At 35.3% G+C, this 19166-nt stretch overlaps 1 protein-coding gene across 5 annotated transcripts in view; it reads right to left on the bottom strand.

Moving 5' to 3' along the window:
* SPOCK3 (SPARC (osteonectin), cwcv and kazal like domains proteoglycan 3) overlaps window positions 1-19166 on the bottom strand; it is a 213243-nt gene that overhangs the window by 45415 nt on the left and 148662 nt on the right. For all 5 annotated transcript variants that reach the window (XM_086463943.1, XM_086463944.1, XM_086463945.1 and 2 more), the window contains one exon: window positions 14325-14439. In XM_086463943.1, the coding sequence (XP_086320069.1) occupies window positions 14325-14439 (115 nt within the window). The remainder of the gene's footprint in view (window positions 1-14324; window positions 14440-19166) is intronic.

Genomic DNA, 19166 nt, shown 5'->3' with positions numbered 1-19166 from the left:
TGTAAGTAAATGATATATTTTTTTTTCCTAAGACATCACTCATAATTAGGAATTCCAACATAAGTTAACATATAAATCTAGAAGAACTGTAAATTATATCAAGTTTTCTAGGTAATGTATGGATTTACATTAGCATTCTAAAATGACAAATAGTTTTTTGTGATAAATATATTTTGAGCTATAAATCACATTTGTACAATTACATTTCATGTTACCCGCTAAGCTACACATTTCTCAATTTGTTCCTTAAAAATGTGAGCTCAGACTGTATTTCTTCCTCTGTGTTTTGGCTAAAGCAGGAATATATACATTTGCACACAGACGCACAGTGAACTAAGTTTAGTATTCATTAAGTATAGATATATACTCTAGAGTTCTCAGAGCCTTTTTTTTAAAAGCTTTTTCTCTTTCACAGGTCTTCACAGCTAACCAAAATTGACTCATTGAATATGACAAAAACAATCATGAGATTCTATTATGATAGTCAGACAACTTTACTTAGCTAAGTATAATGTGGATTTCTTGTTTTATTTTCTGTGGATCGATACAAGCTCTCATATGAGGAAATGTTTGGAGTGCTGGGACTGTTTCCTCTGAAGAAGAAAACTCAAGGGGATCCTATCAATGTATTAGTGGCCTCTGAGGTATCTTTTAATCCTCTTAAACTGTGCATACAGAAGTACTACAGAGGGTGATCAAATGCTCACCTTAAGAAAAACCTAGGCAAAAAAACAATCAGATTCCTACAAGACATAGTATACTGTGTTATAAACCTGCTTAAAACTTTCACCTACACCTAAATTCAGAGCAGGAGATAATACTGATGGAAAGACAAAAACGGAACAAAACCATCTTAATTACTTAGTTTCCCCTAAAGCTGGGTTTACAGCTCTCTAAGTGTTTCATGCTCTCCTGCTATTAAGAATCTCAGGAATTTATAACAGACCTCTATTATAAACAGGATAAATAATGAAACAGTTTAGACAAGAATCATTATTCAATATATATCAATGCAGGATTTTTTCTGAATTGACTTGCACTCTTATCAATGGTAAATACAAATTTATTTTTTTTTTCTACAAAATCACATTTCAGTACTAGTAAATCACAATACAAATCTGTTTTCCAAAGCCATTTCATTTTAAGGGGCAGTTATGTTTTAAAGGTGAATGCATTTCATTTAGCATTCAGCCTATTATGAAGGTGCCACCATGCTAATGAGCCAAAGCTTGCAATTTGATACAACTGAACAACTGCTGATGCTGCATGCAAGGTGGCTATAGCACTTGATCTTGCAGTATCAGCAGGAACAACAGCTGAAACAGATGCCACAGTTATTTCATGGATCTTGGTGCCTTCAGGGAAGAAGTTGGGTTTTTCCTTTTCCGTGAATAATGTTCTATTTAGAGGATTCCTGACATGTCAAGTAGCCTACGCCTGGGATATAAAATTAAGATATCAAGAAAAAATTAAAATTAATATTGTATTTTGTGAAGCAGATAAAAAGCAACAGTTGGGTAATTATGACAATTTGAGCCACAGAGTATCTGTATAATAATGTTATGAATATATGTTTTTATAATGCTGATTCATCAAGAGTACACAAAAAAAATTCTATTTTTCTATTTACGAAGAGAAAATCTGCTTTCTTGTTAGTGAAAGTAGTAGAGATCTAAAAACACATCACCTGAACTAGATTTACATCATGCTGATATTAGTGCATATTTGTTTAATTTTTCTTACCAAGACTCTGAGTAAAGCTATAGTAACCTACATGAAGATTCAAAGATATCAGGAGTTAGATAAAATTGTAAAATGACAATTAGGCATGAATAATAAGGCTGGGGCTCTTCTAAACAAGAGGAAGATGTATTTTCAAAGACAAACACTCGGAAGCATGTAAGGATTGCCCTGGAGAGAAGGCACACTGTTAAATCTCTTTCTAGCATTCCATCAGCTTTTCAAACATTTAGAAATTATCATAGCTTGAAATTACTAGGATAATGAGATAACGTGAATGTGGCCTAAGTGTCACCATACTTTCACTGCACAGATAAACGTTTTCAGCGCATCGGTGAAAACGCACTAGCCACACAAACTGCTCCACTAGTGCCTTAAAACATTACACCAACCAAAAGAACAATGGTTCTTAATTGTGAAAGAGATTTCAAGTATTTATGCAAAGAAAGTAAAAGTGAAACAGTAAATTAATATTGTTATTCTGTCTGTATGCTCAGGAGAGGTGAGTAAGGTTTTTTATTGAAAATTTATACTTTCATGTGTAAAGAACTGACTATATCTTAATTATTGGAAGAAAGAAGAAATTGTATGACTGACTTGGTTACAGGGTTATATCAAGTGAAATTCTTTTTTGTAAGTTATTGGCATATATGGTTAAAGTTAGCTTAAGTAGAAATTATTTTTCATGACAGAGGTCAGCGTCAAAAAATAAAAGTTTAAATTTTGGCCTAAGAACCGACATGCATCTTAACAAAAAAAAACCCCCAAAACCAATTCAGAAAGTGACATCATATCACCAGGATATTAACTCAGTAATTAGGACATCTTATTTCTACCAATTTCAATGTACCAACAATAGAAAGATTAAGAATAGCTGCCAAAGTCACACTTCTTAATCCTTGGCTTTTAAAGGACCTTGACATTTTAAAGAAAATATGAAAATTCTATCAGTTATTAAAACAGTCACTTCAGAAAAGTGAAACTGCAACTATTTAAGAGGGAGCATAAAGAGCACAGTTGAATTGTAAACAGGAAATTAAACTACTAAAGATTCAATCACTGTTATCAAGAACTGGTCACAAAAAGAATATCACATGTTCTTTAAATACCACTGGGTTTACATGCTACATGAAGTCAACTCAGTGAAACTCACTGGTCCGATGTTCCTTCAGAACACTACTGAACCATCATCGGTCCATTCCTGAGTTTCCCAAGGATCCCAGGTAGCTTCATTATCCAATATGCTCTGACATAATTGCAGGACAAAATAACTCAGCAGTAGGTTATACAATTGGCACCACATTTTGCCTTCCAAAAATAAGCAGGAGAGGCAAACAAATTAGCTTAAAATAATTACCTGATAACGAAAGGATTTTTCTAGTAGTTATCTCCCATTGATGAGCAATGAAACACTTTTTAAATATAACTGCATATTGATGATATAAAAATAGTATCAGTAAAAAATATTATCATCACATCAGTAATTGAGATATAAGTACATCAGCATCCTGTTAGCTTATTCATACATTACATGAACAGAAAGATAATGCTGATCCAGATACTTAGCATATGATCTGCATCTCTTTGGTTATTTATTCTCAATAGAACTACTGTGACACACTTCTAAAGACTTTAATGCATCATAAGATTGGCAAGGCCCCTTCATCTACATAATTAAGGCAATTATAGCCATTATAATCGAATGCAACACCATTTTAATGGTCTGGACTATATTTAAGCTTCCAGCTTTATAATCCATAAAAGCTGGTTGGCAGAGTGCAAAAGAAGGTAATGAACATATACTGAAAAAAGCATGCTCTCATGACCACCTAAAATAGTTTAATAGAGTTTGTTGTGCTACACAGACTAAACTTTCCAAACAATCCCGATGGTTTGGGGACTCTAGGATTGAAATGGTTTGTGAATTTTTTAAGGACCAAGGTTAAAATTAACTATTCTCAAACAAAAAATTAAACACCATTAATTATCTCCTTTCATAATAATGGCTTGTCTATCTCTTAAAATTGCAGCAGCACAAACAAAACCACAGGATGATACATTGAAGGTAATATTTTCACCTCTAAAGACATATTTACCATGAGATTTTGGGGTGGGTTTTTTTTCCCTATTAAAAAATAAGGGTTAAGGAAATAAAGAAATCAACCAGGCTAATCAAAACTTTCATAAAACCAATTTAAAGTAGAAGTCTTTCCCTTTGTGAAAAGTATATGAGTATAGTAGTAAGAAAACAACTCTGAATGATTTAGTACTCATCTTGTATATATTGAGTCTCTACCTAAAAAAACCAGTGTCTAAATGGCCCCGAGAGTCTGAACAGTCCCATAGAAATCAAGGATTAAAAAAAGGCAATGCATTCTAAGTCTTAAGTGTCTGTCCCACATGTGTAAGCTCACTCTCACATACAGATTTGTAGTGAACCAGCTAGTTTTGCTTGAGACTAAGTTTGGGAAGTTCACCCTGAAATTGCTCCCTATGCACAGAATGGACAAGGCCACTGGGGAATCCCAGCCATGCAGCCCGCCACAGCAGGCTAGAACTGCTTTCCACAGCCTTGACATCCAAGGAATTTTCCATTTAAATAAAATTTGAGGATGTGATATACCTGGACTTGACAAAGCTGTGTAGATTTGAGTATCTAAAGCTGCCAAAAGCAGCCATAAAAAGGGGAAGGACTTTGAAATAACAAAGCAGGTCAAAGTAAAAGCAAAGAGTAACAGGTTCTGGAGAAATTGCTGTTGCAAAAACGCTTGGAACTGTGAGCAAAGACTGTTTCCAGTGATAGATATGTAATATTCCAGCATTCCCTTTAGTGTTACAGCTCTTCGTAATACTGACAACAAGCAGTAGGATTTCTAAGGATTTAACTTAATCCTGACAACAATAAAATGTTCTTTTTCACAGCATTCTTGAATAAGTTTTGCAGTGTTATGAGGGTTATCTTTCATAAACACAGCATAAACAGTTTCTTGCATTTTAGCCTTTTTTTAATATAAGCTATACTATTATGGAATGGACAGTCTCCCCTTAATCTTTCAGTTCTTCCTTGTAACAGTCAAGTTCAATGGAATTTTAATTTGTTCTGCAACTACGACTTCACTGCAGCAAATTAAAAAAAGATATAAATCAAACACATGCTATTTTTTTTTTCTTTTTTTACTCTCAGCTCCACTCTGATTCCAATTCATAGTACACTTTTTACTAGAATGTCTCTGCCTCATTGCTCTACATGCATTTGTGGTACCATTTCTTTTCTGCAAGACATATATTTCTACCCCTTGTTCCCAAATATTTTAACCCCTATAAGAACAGAAAGCAAAAGCAAGTTTCTTTCTAGCCAAAAGATCACCTGTTAATGGCCAACTAATTCTAGTTATCTTTTTTGAACTACAAAGGTGTTTAAACCAAAATGAATACACCCTGTTCCATACAAGGGAAGTTTGAAATTACAGGAGAAACTAATGTATTTGAAGCAAAAATGTTCAAGGGAGTCACCTCTACAGCCTAACAAGAGGTTACACAGCTACATCTCCATTTCCCGAGTCCTTCAAACACAGCCACAGTCTTTTTGTATTTCTCTCACATTTTACCGTTTAGTCTCAGCCATCTGACTAAGCCATGGAGTCTTCATAGCTTTCCATCTGCCAAGTTCAGGTGTACTTTTCCACATCACACATGGACAAGACCTGGAAAGCAGCCTATACCTGTCATTTCCAACCTTTCCTTGGGTTCCAGGAGAAGGAAGCCTGGGTACACGGTGGGCTCTGCCTAAGCCCCAGGCTACATGACAAGGGGACCAGGGGATTGTGGGCATACAGGTCAGATGCACTTTCTTGTTCCAAACACATTCTCTGTCATTCTATACCACATTAGATTGCTACTAATCACACTACAGTAGATTACTACTCATTATGATGAAGTCTCTTTTTAGAAAGTCTTAACATGGAGTTTGATTAATGAAAGAAGACACCGCTGACAATTTTCCTTGGCTCAGTAACACTCAAGCAAAAAAAAAAAAAGTTCTGTTTAAGAATCTAAAAAGATTCATGCAGAAAATTTATCTTAATATTGAAGGAATAACTAACAAAATTGGCTCCATTAAGTTTCCGTTATTACCCAAACACCATAACGAATAGTAAATATCTTTTACAAACAGAATAATACAGTATTTTTGTGCTAGCAAATTCTCTTCCTATTGCATCATAGATATGGAAATCATTTACAGATAACGAATTCTTGCTGAGATGATTAGTCTTTCTTAGAAAAAACATAACATTTATAAAATATAAAGAAACTAAAGTAATAAAATCTGATTAAACAATAGCACTTCCTATTAAAGATCAAGTAAAAAATGGTCTATGATTCACCTTACATAAAACAGAGAGGAAAAAAAAAGACATTCTTAATGAATTAGCCTGACCGAATTTCAAATCACAAAAATCTACAACGCATTAATTTTCACTTCAAAGACCTTCTGTTCATATATAATGTATATTTACACCTCAACATTACTATAAATGTATACAACGAATTGAAGTGAAAAACAGTATTTTAGCTTGCATGCCTGGACAAATAGAGGTCTAAGATGAACAGCTTTAAGATTTAAAAGTGAATACTATGTATTATAGTATAAAAAGCAATGAAAGCAAAATGGACATTTACTGCTATGTCAATACCCTCTAAAGGTACCAGATGTCTGCTAGAAATACAATACAACAGAGAGGAAACAGTCTAGGAAGTTCCTGGAGCGTGTGGAAGAGAACTTCCTGACACAGCCAGTGAGTGAGCCAGGAAAGCGACCCGTTGTTTGCAAACAAAGAAGGACTTGTGGGCAATGTGATGGCTGGAGGCTGACTTGGGCACAACAATCATGAAATGATAAGAGATTTTGATCCTCAGAGAAGTAAGGACAGGGGTCAGCAGAACTGCCACCTTGGACTTCCAGAGGGCAGACTTTGACCTGCTTAGGAAACTGGTTGACAGAGTCCCTTGGGAGGCAGTCTGGAGTACAAAGGAGTCCAGGAAGGCTGGATGTTCTTCAAGAAGGAAATCTTAAAGGTGCAGGAGCAGGCTGTCCCCATGTGCCGAAAGATGAGCCAGTGGGAAAGAAGACTGGCCTGGCTGAACAGAGAGCTTTGGCTGGGACTAAGAAAAAAGGAGTTTCTGACCTTTGGAAGAAGGGGCAGGCAGCTCAGTGGGACTACAAGGATGTAGTGAGATTATGCAGGGAGAAAATTAGAAGGGCCAAAGCCCAACTAAAACTTAATCTGGATACTGCCATTAAAGACAATAAAAAATGTTTCTATAGAAACATTAGCAACAAAAGGAGGGCTAAGAGGAACCTCCACCCTTTTTTGGATGCGGGGGGAAACAGTGACAAAGGATGAGGAAAAGGCTGAGGTACTTAATGCCTTCTTTGCCTCAGTCTAATAGTAAGAACAATTGTTCTCAGGGTACCCAGCCTCCTGAGCCAGAAGACAGGGATGAGGAGCAGAATGAAGACCCCATAATCCAAGGGGAAATTGTTAGCAATCTGCTACATCACTTAGACACACAAAGTCTGTGGGGCCAGATGGGATCCACCCAAGGGTACTGAGGGAGCTGGTGGAAGTGCTTACCAAGCCACTTCCCATCATTTACCAGCAGTCCCGGCTAAACAGTGAGATCCAAATTGACTGGAGATTAGCTAATGTGATGCCCAGAAGGGCTGGAAGGAGGATCCAGGGAACTACAGTCCTGTCACAGCCTCACCTCGGTGCCCGGGAAGGTTATGGAGCAGAACATCTTTGGTGCCATCACGTGGCACGTACAGGACAACCAGGTGATCAGGCCCAGCCATGGGGCCATGATGAAAACGAGCATGCTTCTCTCCGTACTTCTTTTTCTAGGCAAGTCACTTATTTAACAAGCTTGGCAGCATAAAAGTAGATGTATAAGTAGATGTTTTGGGAAATATTTTAAAAACATACTAACATTCTTTAAATAAACCCCTAACTGCACTATAACATGTTATTTTCTTTGGTGGGTTATTTTTGTCCTATTTGACGTTTGAAAGTAAATTTTATCCCTGACCACACAGCATGAACTTCTTCGTCTTATAGATGAAAGTAGAGATTTAGGAGTTAACACTGGAGTTACATGGTATTTTTGGCTCTAAATCGCTTTATTTCTGAAGTCTGAAAACCATTCAGTGTGCTCTTTGAATGCAAACAAAACAAAAGCTCTTTTTTGGCATCTATTCCTGTACTATATGAAGAGTGGATGAGGTCATGTATTGAGAAGATGCTGCTATGTAAATAAAATAAGAGGATTTGGGAGAGTGCTGTTTTGCTATTTGTTTTTCAAGCACTGATGCACACAGAACTAAACAGAATCCACAGTGTCTTTAATCCTACTGTTACTTATCCTCATCTCCCCATAGAAATTAACAATTTAGCAGTATTCAGTATAAAATAGGATGCAGCTGAGTGAGCAGCTATGATCTGTGATGAAAGTCTTTCACATATGCTAACTGAAAATACTTTCCGCATGCGATGTTGCCTTTTCAATTCCTTCTGGCAAAAGCTTAGAATTGAAGACTATGACATTTATAGCAGTTTCCTCTGTTACCTACATAGTCCTCCTCAGATGACCAGACAAAGAGAAGTGCATCTTGACTCTATGTCAGGGCAGAATCCCAACCTTGGTTCCATGAGATATCTAAAGACATAATCTAGGAGGATGCTGCAGCACACGTCAGCCAAATCTTTGAAATAGACTGTTTGGGAGACCAGGATCCCAGGCATGTCACTGCATACATTTATCACAGTGTTAGCATAGCTCAACAGGGACATAAAATAGGCAGTCTGTCAAGCTTTTTGTATTTAAGGATGATTAACTTTCCTAGCTTATGTACTCTGGAATAGAGCAAATTCAAGCCAACTGACAATGGCTGCTATTCTTAGATACCTTTGGAAGGTCTTTGACCACAGTTAAGAGTTGTTAGCCATACAGTCATCTGCTGCCCTGGAATTCAAAACATATTTAGTAAAAATCTTCCCATAAATGCAGAAATGCCATGTATGTCTTCATTGAGCATATTCCTTTAGACTGATACACCCAGTGGGATTTTGCCATCTGCATTGCCAAGCGTCTTATATCAGGGTGCTGTGACAATGAAGCAAGACATACTCCAGGTATTTGATCCAAGCAAGAAAAAAACCCAACCAAAACAGTCCAGCAACACCATCTTATGTCTCAAAAACTTTAATTGTTATTATTATCTTATACAATTTTTTTAAATTTAGTTGATAAGCCTCTATATAACCAGTATAACAAGTAAAAGACAAACAGAAGGAAATGTCTGCAATGATGCAGCAAGTGCAGTATCATTTAAGGCAGAGTGAATAATCTCTTCTGTATCAGTTTCTGAATGGATGTGAAAAAATTTTATTTCAGAGACTGATACATTCTTTCCTCTACATCATCCTGCAGCTTTTGAGAGACGTTAAATGCTACAGCTGATCACAGAGAAGGCTGTTGTCTGGAACCTCCCTTTTTATTTTATGGAAGCTACGGTATAAAACTCCTCAGTCCACAACCTCTACTTTCCTAAGAAATTATCATTAATTTTCTATATCTCAACTAGTAGTATAAGTACAATGCTAGTAAAAAAGAAATCTGAGGAAATATTAAGACTGGAAACAAGATAAATTTCATACAGAGATTATAGATGAATCCAAATCCTGGTTTATGACAGTCCTAGTCTGACTCCTCAAGTAGTATCCAATATAAGCTACAACTGCTTTTTTAGTCAGCTAGAAAATGCCAAGTATTACATTGTAAAAATATATACAAAAGCCTTATATATACACTACATTAAAAGATATACAAGAAGTAAACAGTTATTATTTCTATAAAAACTTATAGTCCTTATTTCTAAGATATATATTCCACAGACTGCCTTATTTCTTTATGTAGGAAAAACAGACAGTGAGGGTCTTGATCTAAGCTATGAGAATTAAATAACAGTACAAAATTACTTTCACTTGTCCATCTTTTTTCTTGTAATGTCTTGAACTAATATTTTTTGCTTATTAAAAACTCTGATGATTTTGCTGTTGGCATTCATTCCTCCTTCTGAATGAACAAAACCTCTTAATAAACCTGGCCTTCTAGACCCTGCAACATACAAACTAAGAAGCATATGTACTTTGCAAACTAAAGTAAATAAATTTTTAATGCTTGCCAGGCCTAAACATGAAAACACAAACAAGTGAAGATGTTTCACCCATTTAATGCAAAAATAAATTGCTTAGTACTTATGTAATATATTGATTTCTCTCTGTTTTTCTTAAATTCCTTCTAACTACAGCTTGAGCCATGCACATCAAAAATCAAATTTGGTGAAGCATGTACTCAAGTGTTCACACCTCGTAAGCTTTTAATTAAGGTTACTGGTGTATAATTTTATCTCTTTTTTTCACCTACTTTAAGCTACTTATTAAAATTTTGTATTTTGAATATATTAACTTGCAAAATAAAACACTAGCGTGAACCACAAACTTCAGTTGTGACTACAGATCCTTCAAGTTCTTGTTCTTGCTGTTTTCCACCTATTATTAACTATTTAGATTAGAAAATGAAATATTTATTTTTTATAACAGGATAGTAAAATACCTGTACTAAAGTCTTGAAATCATTTAAGAACTTGAAATGTTCTCCCACAACCTCACTCTTTCAATCAGGTTTTAAAACTTAAATTGTTATTTTCTTTGAGGAATGTTGGCAATATGTCCATGTGTCAACACAAATTTATCATTAGTGCCTATTCATAGGTTTAGAATCAATTCAGTACAAACCAAACATGAATCAGTACTGGACTAGAAAACTGGAAATTAAACTGAAATAAAATTTACTGTTATTTAAATATTGACTGGGAAGACACATCTGAAAAACAGAATAAGATATAAGCAGCAAAAAGTGCCAAATGACAGAAGAGCACTCAATAAAACTATTTTTATTATAAAACCCACACTTTTTTAAGGAATCAAATCACATTAAGTAAAAATAAAATCTGTTAATGAGACAAGAAAATGTTCTGATAGAAAAGCCTTATCTCCTTCACCTCTACTTCTCTATTATTAGGTCACGTAATTTTTCCCTGAAGAAATTTTGCTGTTAATATTTTAATCTCAAGTTGGCTGAAAGGAATCATTATTTAAATAAAGTCCAAATAGCCAACTGGCAAAAGCTTTGTAATACACTTCAAATTATGGAAACAGTTGATGTAGGCTGGTGAACTGTACATTAATAAATAAATGTAACAAAACTTGAAATAAATGTGTTGTTGCGGTAAGTGAAAAAAATAGTTTAAATGTGAACACTAAGGTAGCAGGTAAGTCTGTGAGGGTGTCGGTGAACGTCTAAAATTGAACTTGTGAACCATCAAGCATATGAAGTGAAATCCCTACATTCACAACTGTGCAAGCCAGTACGACCTGGATGCCCTAAATCCTGGCACATACTTGAAAATGGGATCAGGTTGAAATTAGGTTGAAAACAGGGCATGAGCCAATGGCTATGCCTGGAAAACAGGATAGGGTCCTGTAAGTGCTTCCTCGCTTGTCTCTTAATTAACACTTCTGTCACTAGTGGTGGTGACTCCCATCCATTCTTGTTTACCTTTCTCATTCTGCAACTCCCTAAGCCATCCTTCTCCTCCACACTGCCCACCTTCATTTATTTCTAACTTTGTGTGATCCTTCCCTTTAACACTGCCTCAAGTGCTCTTCAGATCTTCCCTCTTTTATGGCAGAATATTGTTTTTCTTTTCTTTCTCTTTTTAAAAATTACTGGAGTACCTGCCGTAGTTTATTCAATACTCAATGCTTTCTCTAAATTAAAACTAAAACAAAAATATGACAAAGAAAGATATTTATTGTGTCCTTTTTTTGCTTCTTTTTTTGTTTTGATACCAACTTATACATCTAGTTGTAGACCAAGTTCTTAGCCCTTTCATTTTTGGGTTCACAATAACAGCCCCTGCACATCGGTCAGGTTCAATGCTACTGAACATACGACCAAAATGAGCCAGCTTTCACAAAAACCAAGATGCTCGCACCTGCCTTAGGCATTCAGAGAGATGGATTAGATAAACTAATTAGATAAGCATTCACTTCCAACTAAGAGTTTCCTATGATCTTATGATTAGGTTCACACACATTTTTAGAGGAAAATCTGTTTTTCTGAATACTGGTTTAATTTGGCTTCCCAAAGGAGAATAGAGTTCCACACCAAGACTATTTTGGGAAAGTTCATAGACATACTTTGCTCCCTAGATACAGCAAAAATTCAGTAGAATTTGTCAATCTGAAAATATGAAAAATTGTCTTAGACAGCGGACGTATTTTAGGAAACCCTCACTTAAGTTATCCCTGAAACTGGAGCACCAATCTTACTTTGTCCCTTTGGCTTCATTAAATTTCTAAGCAACCAACGCGCATATACAGCTTAGAACACTCAATGTTGAGTTTTATTTAAAGAAAATAATTGTGTTCTTACAACAAAAGTTCTTAGAACAAAAGTTATAACAAATTTTGTATTCTGTTACAATAATGGATGAAATTTCAGTACTGATACTCTGCTCACTTTCATATTTCTCATATCTCCTGGCCTTTGGCCTTGTAAAGAAATTGTATTCAAATTTCAATGTTGCAGTAAAACGTAGCAGTTGCAAAAGCCCTGTATTTCGCTTGCCCTTACAATCTGTCAGGATGGGATTAGTGTTAATTCCCATACTCATATAGGATCTTTTTTCTTTCCCTTTTACATAACTAAGCACAAGTAGTCTTGATCCCTTGGCAGTATAAATCTTCAAGAAGAGTTCATTCCTAGGAGTTCATTCCTAATTAAAGACAATTCCATTTTGTTAAAGCCAATAAAATTTGCTCTAGATCATTTTCAGTGTTTAAGTACAGGAGTACCAAAACCAGAATGTGCTTGAAAGAAGGATACACAAAGACAAAAAAAACCTGCATCAGGTGAAACAGCTTCCAGCAGAGGAAATGCTAATTTTATTTTGGTAAAAACTGAGGGCAATGATAAAAAAAACTAACACTAGAGAATGGTAGGCCTGCCACTCACAGAGAGATGCTTCTCGGCTCATTACCTTAATTTCACTTCATGCCCGCTGTTAAGCAAAAATCCCCATATCTGTCCTGGAGATGCAGAAATTGTTGCTAGTGAAAACTGCAACCACATTAATGCTATACTAAATGTCTTATCAAAGGGGTCACATGAACCATATAAGGCTAAGGTCTTCCAGTGTTTTTCATTTGGGCAGGCAATGTGAGCAGATGACAGATTTATCTATGTATTTACATGACTACATGACATTGTATGTTAATGTTTTTAAAAAAAATCTCAATGCTGTATTGTTTTAATTTAATTGAATATTTAATTACACAATCAATTATATTGCTGAAGACCAAAAAAGTGACCTAAAGGAGTGTTTCAGAGGAGTTTTTTGACTTGTATGCCTGTGCATAGCTCATTGTTTGCAGTGGTCAACCCTATTAATTGTCAAAAGAACATTAATTCATTTTTTTAAACCAGGGGAAAAAAAATAGTTTTGGCAGTAGCTAAAGCTTATCATGGAAGTGGTAAGATTCTTTTGCACGATAAATTTGGAATAGCACATCAAACCATAATGAAATACAATCCAGGAATGTAATGTTGGTTTCTTTTATCTTTATAAGGTTGCTACAGGAAAAAAAAAAAATCTTCAAAAACTAATTTTGGTGTATTTCCAATGAGGATATCTATGCATAAAGATTTTAGCTTACTCATCAAAAGTGTGACTATACAGAAATAAATAAAAATACATCTAACAGAAATCAGTCTAAAAATGCAGCTCTCCAGTCATGCTATGACAGCTCTAGCTCTAATCAGGAGCACCAAAGATGGTATCCTGTCTCGTTTAACAACAACATTCCAAAGTCACCTGGGAGTCACTGAAATACAAATAAGCTCAGCTACAGATTTTTTTTCTCCAGTTGCACCAAAGGCTAAGAAGCAGTGCAAAGCAACTGCATTTTCCAGCAGCCTAATCTCATGCATGTGCCAAAAGGAAGCTGATTTATTCCTATGAAACACTTTTCAAACAAAGAACTCTCTTTTATATGGACAGCCTTTACTAATAGTTCCACAGTTTAAGTGCAACTGCTTGCTCCTATGACCAGTAATAAGGACTTTCAAGTTTCCTTTTCTTCTACCACACTTCATTTCCTTGAATATTCAACTGAAAACACTGAGGAACAAGGAATGACTTGCATCTCAAGGAGCATTAAAGAGTAAAAACAGAACAGTAACTCATACTACAAAGTCTGCATTTGAAAAATACAGTGGTATTTTACTGTAAACACAATTTCAAACACCATGGCAAAGAAAACAACCTTGAATAAAATAAAGCTGGTTTTATTCAAGAATAATCAGTGTTTGTGATCACTGTACTCTTCTACGAGCAAAACCTTATTTCCTTCCAGAAACAAGCTGTTAAAAATATCACACAAATTACCATCACTCACCTCTCCTATCATTTCTGCCTGCATTTGTGGATTTGTCAGAAGGGCAAGGGCATCGTCCTTCACATTTCACTGAGATTTGTTTTCCTGAGACACAGGCCTGATAGTCTAATTTGCACTGTAAGGAGAGAGAATTACCATCATTAATATAAACATCTTTTCTGATAAAAATTATAGCTCTAAGTATTTTGAAGCTATCTTTCATGAAGTGCTTAAATCTTTGCAGACATAGATGCTAGGAAAAATTTTATGCAGCATATGCTACCTCTGTACTAAGAATTAGATTAGGTAATAGTTCAAAGTTTCTATTCCCTAAACTAGCTACAGTTTCAGGGTCAATTCAAGCATAAATGCACTAGTACTGTTAGACTGATTTGAATATACATACTAAATGACAGTAGACTGCATCAGATTTATTTGTATTTGTTGAGCAAATAAACAAGTAACAATATTCATTATTGATAGGAAGTGATTAACAGTGAATTATAGAATTTATCACCTAAATTTCTACCTTTGAGATGACAGTATCCTAGTAAAAAGCAGTAACAAATAAAATGGAAAGCTGTGCCTGATGCAATTCTGCCCAGTGATAGTCTTTTACAATAGAGAAACAGATCAATTTGTGTGGTTCTGATATGTATACTTAGAGCTCCAATTCAGAAACCATACAAAAATAAACTAAATCTAACCAAGAAATACAATTGTTGTCTCAAGCACATAAAAATAACATAGTTAAAGAATATATACATAGAAAATAACATTATTGTAAACATTGTCATTCTGACTGAACAGCTGAACTTTTATTCCAAAAGAAAAGTTCTTGACATATAGATCTTTCTGCAGGACATTTTGCCAGGGTAATACCCGGAAAAACAGAAACAAAAACAAAGAGGAAAAAAAAAAAAAAAGTAGTTAAGTAATCTACAAAGAGCTTTTCCAGAAAAGGAAAGGAGGAAGATATTATGGAGAACATTTCATCCTTGAACAAAGGATGGAAGATGTCTCTTTAGTCAAGTAAGGGACATATAACTTAGAAGTGTAGGAGTCAGAAACCAGTTCAAGTAACAAATAAAAATATCAAGTGTTTCCTAAGCATCACAACACTTCAGAACAATCTCACAAGCATTTGTGCCTTATATTCTCTGACTCATCTTCTGTTTGGGTATATAACTTCAGTTTAATGCAATTCCATTATACAATTATCAGTATTTCTGCCAAACCCTAAAGTTGAAGTTTCTCTGTCCTAAAAATGAGTAAGTGGTGTGAGCACTCTAGCTATGGAAGAATAAAGAAGCTTTCTGAACGATATACTTTAGGTTTGCACTAGTATGCAGATATAAGCACTGTGAATTTACAGAACTTTATCAACTGCATGAAAATGCAGTTAGACTTCTACCCCTGTCACACTGTCATGCAGTTCTCCACCTAGCACAAGCTGAACTGCATCACTGTATTGAAATAATACCTTTTTGAACCATGGCCAACAGCAAAAAGAAGACATATTAAAAGAGAGAGAAAATAATATCTCAAGTTTCATGTATTTACATTAAATCATCATTATAGTTCAGTTCTGAACGTGCTACCTTTTGCCAAAAAGGCATGGTTAAAGGACAATGAGGCTAATAGAATCTTTTAATTATAACAAAAAAGAACAACATATCTGCTCCAATTGAAAGCTATAGAAATAGCACTAGTCTCATCAAGGACCAGAAAACTGAAGCACAGCAAATAGCTCTGCCTATGTTGACTATGAAACAACTGAATACCTTTTTACTCCTGCACAATTATCCTGGTTGCACAGAAGAGTGCTTGCATTAGCCATGATGCCCACCAGACCTCTTTCCAGACAGTGCATGACCTAACTTATACTTAGTACTCGAAAGATTCTTCAAAGTTAGTAGAATGGATCACACCCCAAATTTAATACAAGTTTCTGTTGAAAAGAGGTATCTTCTCTTTTTTAAGATCTGAGAATTTTTATTGTTCAATCTTGTTGGCTTAAGGAGTCAAACCTACAAATCCCTGTGCTTTAGGCTTTTATTACTCCTGTTGGTGACAGAACTTAATGACATCACCATTTGAAACTGGACATACAAACCTGTTTCAGGTTTGTTTTACTGAGAAACAGAATATGAAGCATGCAAAACAAAGGAATACTTCTTTATTTTTTCAAGATTTCTTTAATCTTTTCCTTGAGAGATTATTTTTTACAGACTTCTATTTGGTTTCGCTCAAATGTTGCTGAAGAAACTAGTAAATACTTCAAAGCTGCTCCAGCTAACATAATGAGTTATCAGCTTAGTCCCTTTGATTTATTTTTCTTTAAATTTGTCTACTCAGTCCTATTTGCAAATAACATTGCCCTTTTAAATGTTAAGAAAAATTTCATGTCCAACACCTGCCACAAGCACTGATAACTGAGTCAGTGAGTGCAAGGTTAGCACATAACACTTCCAAATCAGTACTCCCATTCACAGTTATGCTAGAATTTTACACTCATTGAACTTACTCTACGGACATGCAGGTAGCAGAGGTAGATTTCTCGTCTCCAGAAACAAAGCAAAAACATGGTACTTCTATAAATCAGAAATGAATCAATAGGCTGTTCTGACAATTTCATATCAGCAGCTAATGACACCATGGATATAACTCTGGTTCAAAACTCTTGTCCTTGTTCCCCAAATAAACAATTCACAGGGATGCTGCAAAGACAGCTCAGCTAAATAAAGGCAGGTCAGTCTTCCCTCAACATTACTCTCAAACTGGTAGAAGAGCAAGCAAGGTACCTGAAAAACTTCATAGAAAAAGAAATCTGTGGCATACAAAATATGAGGACACGATGAGAAGTAGTGGCACAAAGGAGAGACAGGTAGTGTCAGGAACAGGGATGTAATAACTTAGTTTGAGGGGAAAGTATCTGAACGGTTTAAACAGCATAAAAATACATGAACTATTATGTTATGTACTGCAATAAAATAATTCCAATTTATTTGGCTTTATTAGTGACTTTTCCATATGGGAAAATATGGAATGAAATTTTCAAGAAACTCATCTCTTGAATTTCACAATATTCCTTATTCATATTGGTTTTATGAACAGTTAATTGCTTGTGCTACTTTCATCACAATCACTTACATGCATGAAAAACTACCATTTTACTTCTGAATATATCTAGCTTTTTATCTCCTGATCTTGATTCCCCTTTCCTCTTAGCATATCAGTCTTCCACACTGGAGCTTCACCATGTCTCATTTGCATGCTTGATTCTAAGGATGCTTCAACTGTTTGAATTTTCACACATTTTGTTTCAAAAGAGAAGAGTAAGTATTTCTGACTTCACAGCAATATGCTGCACAGTGCCTAAAAAAAAAATCATTTCAATACAGACAAACAGTATGTACCACATCAGGGTCTCTTGGCAATATATTTCAGGATGAAAAAGTCCTCATTTCTGTACTGTCAAGTGTCCCATAGAAAAATGCAATTTGTTTACTCATATTCTGCCCGTTTGAAAACCTGTTCAGTCTTAAATGGACTCAACATTCTTCAACATTTGCCCAAAGCAGTTTAGTGAACTACAGATAAGCAATTAAAATCTGTAGGAAGAACGCCAAAGAATATATGTCATCTTTAGACATTACTCATGCAGCTTTACTGTTATTACAGTAAAGATGAGAATAGATATATTTCTGGAACAACTACTACAGTGCATGTTATTTTGATATACATGGGCTCTGTTCTTAGAACTACTGTTATAGAGTTGGAAAGATTAAATGACAGTAATGTATTTCATTAAGCTCTGCCACCTTCCATTCCAAAGTAGCTACCTGTCAAAGGCTGCCAAATGGATCTCTGATATCACACATATAAAGAGCCTACTTTTGCCCTGACATAGAAAAAAACCCACCTGCTTTTCCATGGAAAAATAGTGAAAAAATGAAAATACAACAACACAAAAATACTTAGGGTGACTACAAAGAAAATGGATACTCCCTTTTTACAAGGAGTCACAGGCAAAAGACAAAGGGTAACATGCTCAAGTTAGTCCTCGGGAAATTCTGATTACAAACAGAGGAAAATTTTTCACAAGAACAATCAGCCCTTGGAATAATCTCCTCAGGGAAATGGTGGATTCCTTGACATTGGACACTTTTAAGATTTGGCTGGACAGGGTGCTTGGCCATCTTGTCTAGACTGTGCATTTGACAAGAAACATTGGATCAAATGATTCTTCCAACCCAGTATTCTATGATTCTATGATAATAAGTCAGCACAAATATCACATATACAGAGGTAAAATCTCTATGCTGTGCAAAAAAGAATATTTAGAGATTATTTATATGGTCTTGAAGTTTTCAAATTTGAATTTGACATTTACATCCTTGAACACCTAAACTGGCTGAGCAAACTTACAGCCATTGAGAAATCGTGAAAGACAGAAAATACAATCTTGGACTGGAAATGAATGCAAGATGAAGAAAATAAGGAAGGAAAATACCTCAGAAATTATAGAAGAACAGCTTTTAAGTTTGATTTCTGGGCACCTAGAAGAAGAAAGGAGATGGGCCATGCTATGGGTTTTATCAGGCAAATTATAATGGATCTAGTTTCATTCTATGAAAGAACATCTAGAAAAACAGAGATATATTAGATTGAAAGTACCTTGATTTTACCAAGGCTTGTCACACTTTTTACCTTGCAACCTGGTAAGCCAGACTGGGAAGTTCACTATTTGTGTGCTCATATTATAAGATGAGTACAAAACTAGTTGAAAGCGATCCTCAGAGTAGCAACCCATTGATCACTGTTAAAATGGAAGGCTGCACTGAGTGGACTTTTACAAGG

Source organism: Leptosomus discolor, chromosome 4, assembly GCF_034619465.1.
Source record: "Leptosomus discolor isolate bLepDis1 chromosome 4, bLepDis1.hap2, whole genome shotgun sequence".
NCBI lineage: Eukaryota > Metazoa > Chordata > Aves > Leptosomiformes > Leptosomidae > Leptosomus > Leptosomus discolor.
This window is presented reverse-complemented; position numbering and strand designations above follow the sequence as displayed.